Source organism: Cydia splendana, chromosome 13 (assembly GCF_910591565.1).
Source record: "Cydia splendana chromosome 13, ilCydSple1.2, whole genome shotgun sequence".
In the NCBI taxonomy this organism is placed as follows: domain Eukaryota; kingdom Metazoa; phylum Arthropoda; class Insecta; order Lepidoptera; family Tortricidae; genus Cydia; species Cydia splendana.
Genome location: NC_085972.1, coordinates 7021920 through 7027919, shown reverse-complemented (window position 1 = coordinate 7027919; position 6000 = coordinate 7021920). Strand labels below are relative to the sequence as shown.

Here is a 6000-nt window from a genome sequence, read left to right as displayed (position 1 = left end):
ATACAAATGTCGTTGTAGTTGTACCAAAATATATCGAAAGAGATTCTTGCCCCTTTTTATATAAATAAAACTGCTTCCACGTCCACATTTGATGTTGATCGACGCCCAACTAACCGCACTATTGCGTCGTAAATTTAATTTAACCGTTATTCAATAGACAAAGAAAATTTTGGGGGGTATCATTAGGTCATAACAAAACAAGTGCCGCGCGGGACAACGATAAAAAGGCTTCCCTTTGTTTTATTAAATAACGCATTAATTTATCGAAATCTATTCTCTAGAAAATGCTCTTTATAAAAATATAAAGTTATTCATAATAATATGTTGCCTACATCCAAAGTTATGATTTTTTTATTGGGTGTGTGCCGCCACTGGGACACGCAAAAAACGGCAAATTTCGCCGTTTTTTGAACTTCAAATGTGATTTTGTCAGAAACAAATAATATTTAAGGTACAGTTGTACATTATATTTAAAGTTTACAATACATTTGATGAAAATATATACATACCCAGTCTTTTAGTCCTATGGACTTCGAGTTATAGCCGTGGGACAGCAAAAAATGCCTATTTGAAAATTGACCCATATGTCATCGTCTCATCGTCTGCCGGGAATAAAATTGTGTACCATTTCAGTAGGCAGGCGTCCGGTTTTATGTATACCTCATAGCCCAGTATTCAGTCCATCGCTTTCACCTACAATAGTAGTCTAGCTCTACTAAATTTAAAATAAGTTGACAGTTATAATTATGGAGGCTCTTGTGGTGGAGGCCAAGACTAATTTTGGATCATCGCGCCAAACTAGTAAGTAAGTAAGTTATAATTAAGTATAAATCCTGCGACCACTGGCGGCAGAGAGCTGCATAAATTAGCTACAAAGTTGCTGATCTCATAATCGTACCAGCAAAATTCGGAGCTAAATCGAGGTGGTTTACCTGCCAAAATAAGTAAAGCGATAAATTTAATTATATCAAAAAAATTAATCAATACAGTAATAGACCCTAGTTTTCTATTCATTATTGTTACGATAGGTAAAATTCTGCTGATTGCTCGTTTATATTTTTAAAAGGTGTATGTTTGTATGTTTATATTTTTAAAGGTTTACCTGTCAAAGCTGTATGTTAAGTTATAGCTATCACAATATCAAGTCACAATAAGATATTCTATAATTCGTTTTTTTTAGCATTAGAAATAAGGTAAACAATCTTGATGTGTCTTTTAATTAAAAAACACATTTTAAAAATAAGTTACGGCAAATATGTAACAATGATGAATCTAATTCGATCATTTATGTTCATCTGCTTTCATAAGTAATAGTTATTGATTTTTAAAACGCGTTTTTCAATTAAAAGACATGTCAAGATCGCTTACCTTCTTTCAAGTTCTTTCTAATGCTAAAAAAACGAACTTTAGTTCAAGTAATATTAAATGGTTTAATGCTGCTAATTTCCTAATATTTAAACCTTTAAATTTAATGGTGTTTGCATGAACCTTTGTCACTTTGAATTTATTAAACAAAATGAACGAATAGCTATAAAAAATCGATCTTATCTCTAGCAATGCAATATTGAATAGGTAGCACTCCGTCGTTCATTTGAAAGGGTCTAAATAATCTAAATCTATTATAATACTCGTAGTTAGGTATAACATTCGTTAACAATCACTTAGTTTTCTATAGTCTTATCCCTATTTGGAGGTGGACCCCGCAATAAATTCGCTGCAATCTCAGCGGGTCTACGGCATTTCTGGGTTAAATTTCCGAAGTGTTTCAATAGAATAAAATTATCATTATAAATGGTCAGCCTGGAAGCGAAGGTGACGTAAAAAAAGGAACCGCTTAAATTACTTTTTCTCTCATGTTCCATAAATTATCCTTAACCTATACCATCCTCATCACAAGTTCTTGACATTTAGAGATAACGCAATCTGTTCACACTCGGCTGCGTTAATTAGGGTTCCATACAAAAACCCTCCAAATAGAGATCGTATCATACAGGGGGTTGACTGCAGAACCGTTAATAATAAGGTCTGCAGGAGTTTCAAAGTTAATTTACGTGTAAGAAAATAACCTACATACTGAAATAATTAAATATTGGTAAGATGTATTTTTTTTAAAGTATTGTTTCAGTTTAAATAACTTTTTAGAAATTATACTCTATTTTATTATCTAACAATTAGCCATAGTTAGTGTTTGTATGTACGCCAAAAATAATCAAAAGTCCGGTTCTGTGTAATGAAACTATTTCTTTAATATGGGATATATAAACAATAAATTAAAAGTAACTTACATAACAGCCAACATGAAAGGCGGTCTTGAATAGACACATTAAAATTAAAATATTCCTTTATTATATCATTCGGTTTCAAGGCAGAGTCTGATTTCTAAAGCAATAATATAAGTTAATCATAATCCTAAACTCCTATGTTTTCGTTAGTTAACTTCTGAGATATAAAAAAAATAATAATGGAAAATTGTGTTTAAAAAAAAATGTACCGTCATACTTAAATTTATAATTAATAAATATTATGACACAACCTTACACGAATCGTATAAGACACATCTATATAAATACTCACATATAAACACTTTTATAAAAACTACTTAGTGATCACCCACAATTTAACAATATATTCATGAACACACAAACAATTTACCGGAATTCGAAACCTACTACCAGGCTTCATAGGCAGGGTCACTAGGTCACTACCAACTAGGCTAGGGGGCCGTTTATTATTTAAAAATGTGCTACAATTTACTTGCTCAGCGAGCTCAATATTGTTGCTCGGAATCTTGGTAACAAATACATGGTGTATAAGTGTCTGATAAGAAAAAAAGAACCGTGACTACTTGTACCTGTTATATTATTGGCGTCATAATAATTATGCTTTAAATATTTTAATTAATGCGACAACTGCGCAAACATTGCTTATTTAAATGGCCTTCAATTATTATAAATGTGTTTCTGTTTTATCTGCTGCTCTACTTTATAACATTTTAGTAAGAAAATGTGCAGAATTATACTTATCACAATTTATAAAAATTATATCGCCCTAGCGGTACAGAGAGGTAACACCGCCAGTGTAATGGGGTCCATGCCGCAGGCCGAACTGTTGGACGAGGCATTTTTTTAATGATTGGGTTCTTTATAGGTTAATTTAATTTATATTTTGTATTTATAGGTACTAATTTATTTAATTTTAAATTACATAATTCTAATTTTGTTTTGCCTATGTAATTAAATTCTTTTAAATAAAATATTTCCTTCTTAAAAAAATATGATTAAAATCCTGATAGCATAATAATACAGACAATATTAAGTAGTACTCTAGAAATAAAAAGCTATAGAATTATTTCCGATTAACGCCACAATTGGAACGGCGGGCGTCTTCAGGAAACTTAACAGAACGAAAACAATACAACAACTTTATTTTATTATACCAGTTTACATAATTAATAGGTAATCAGGACGCTGATTCTGATTTCTGATTCTGATTTGTTAAGGTTTTAATCTTGTTTTGATTCGGAGGCGGCTCACTCTCTCAAACATGCCGTGTCAAAACAAGATAAAAAACCGGCCAAGTGCGAGTCGGTCTCGCGTTTCTAGGGTTCCGTACATAAGTCCGACTCACGCTTGACTGCACATTTCTAATAGGTTTTCCTGTCATGTATAGGTAAAGAACTATTCTGTGTATTTTTTTTTTAATTTTAGACCCAGTAGTTTCGGAGAAAAAGGGGGGGGGGAATGGTCATTTTTTGAGTATTTTCTTAAATAACTTTAAAAAAATATATATATGTCCATCTTTGGGTCACTAATTTACATATGTGTACCAAATTTCAACTTAATTGGTCCAGTAGTTTCCGAGAAAATAGGCTGTGACAGACGGACAGACAGACGCACGAGTGATCCTATACGGGTTCCGTTTTTTCCTTTTGAGGTACGGAACCCTAAAAATCCTAACAAATTGTTAAATTATAAGTATAATCGGCCTTCAGGGCAGGGGAGTAAAAGGCGATCAGGTGGATAAATATGAGAGACTAGTAGCTGGCTTCCAATGTGTTTATTGTTTAAAACCGATTTTTAACAGGTAAATCCAAAAAAATATTTTCATAAAAGTCCTCAATCAATTGGCCTAATTTGAAAAGATTTTTGGAAGCCAAGACACATTTTGGGTCATCGTGCCAAACTAGTACTTAGTAAAAAAGATTTTGGACCCGAAACGGTTAGCTTACAATTAGAAAACTGATAAAATATTTATGTCTACATTAATTTTGTAACATTGGCTTTTGTTCACACTTGTCTGTGTGCCTCGTTGCTTCTTGAGGGTAATTCCACGTTTGTAGCTCGCCTGAGCCAATGATAACGTAAACTAAATCTGATACTAAATAAAACCCAGCCGCTATGAAAAACACCTTCCTCCAGAGAAATTCACTCGTCTGAAATAGAAGAATTTATGAATGATGACACATGATATTAATATTAATTTATAATTTAGTAATATTTCTTTGAATTGGAATATATACTTCTAGGTAACCATTTCTATACTTATAAAAAAATAATTTATAGTTACTCATATATACACGGTGGCCAAAAAATAAGTGCATTCCCGCTGCCAGGGAGTTTTTGGGATTATACTGAGCAATTTTTACTATGATACCAACCCCGAACTCGCGAAAAAAAATTTACCCTCCCATAAAAAATGGACCAGCCAAAATGTATGAAACAGCCAAATGTTTTTTCGCGATTTCGAGGTTGGTCCCATAGTAAACGTTGCTCAGTATAATCCCAAAACCTCCCTGGCAACGGGAATGCACTTATTTTTTGGCCAACCTGTACATATTTTAAATATATGCTCACCACTCAAGAACTTTTCGATAGTGACTATTAATGACATAGTTGAAGAGGTTCTTAAGTAGCGACGGTAAACCAGAGGGCACAGTAAAAGAAGGAATAAACATAGTGGCAGTTAGGTGAAAACAATGTACAGTGACCACACGGGATTGTTATGCCATTTAGGGTTCTTGCTAAATTGGAAATGCTATAGCTTAAGTATTGAACAACCAATTTAGCTAGGACTAGGAGCCTAAATGGCGCAAAAATCGTGGAGCGTGATGATACAACAACTGGTAGTTGAGATTTATGGAAGAGGCAATATCCACCAGTGAACATCTATCTACGGACGCCTTATAAAATGGAAGCTAAATGATATTAAAACAGTAGAAGAATATAATTATACGTACCACATCTTCTACAAGTATGAACCCTGCTATCACGGGCGCCAACGACGAGCACGCGTTAGCCATAAAGTTGCTAATACTCATCAATGTGCCAGCGAAGTTTGGAGCTAAGTCGAGGTGGTTTACCTGACAAAAATTACATATCGAATTCAGAGCCCAGTGTCATACAACCACGCCTTGTAAAATGTTTAGAGAAAATAGGTGTCTAAAACAAGTTTAGTACCATACTGTATTGTACAGACAGTTACTACGATATCTGACCACTGCGTTGAAGTATTGTCTATAGGTATACGAATTTTATTTTTTAATTTTTGTGTGAGTTGGTGTTACTGTACTTTTTTTACAAAATATAATACATTAAAGTAAGAATCGCTTCGCTGTTGAGGATTGGATATTGGAAAAATTCTAACACTAAACACGTCTACTATATACGTTTCGGAGTCGGTTCCACCCCGCGTAAAAATGGTTATTGCGAGCTAAGCTAATTACTGCAGTGCACTAACGAACAAAAACTACCTCACTTGTTTTAAATGCCTAAAGTTTGATGTTTTCTTTTCTAAATTGTAAACTTACATAGCACCCTACATGGGAGGCGATCTTCAAAGCGCATGTGAGGACTAGAATAGTCTCCACAACTACAATCTCTTTTTTAACGTATGCCAACGCGATAAGTCCAAAAGCGGGAAGGACAGTACCTGTAAAATATAAAAAAGATATTCACATTTTTTGTCGTCGATTTTTCTGTAAAATTTTGTTTCACAGAATAT

The 6000-nt window shown here is 33.5% G+C and overlaps 1 protein-coding gene across 1 annotated transcript in view; it reads right to left on the bottom strand.

Moving 5' to 3' along the window:
* Positions 1-4261: 4261 nt before the first annotated feature.
* Positions 4262-6000, bottom strand: part of LOC134796491 (putative inorganic phosphate cotransporter) — a 38770-nt gene continuing 37031 nt past the window's right edge. Inside the window, exons 9-11 of the mRNA XM_063768683.1 lie at positions 5807-5928; positions 5237-5359; positions 4262-4432 (exon numbers count right to left, since the gene is read on the bottom strand). Coding sequence (XP_063624753.1) covers positions 4262-4432; positions 5237-5359; positions 5807-5928 — 416 coding nt within the window. The remainder of the gene's footprint in view (positions 4433-5236; positions 5360-5806; positions 5929-6000) is intronic.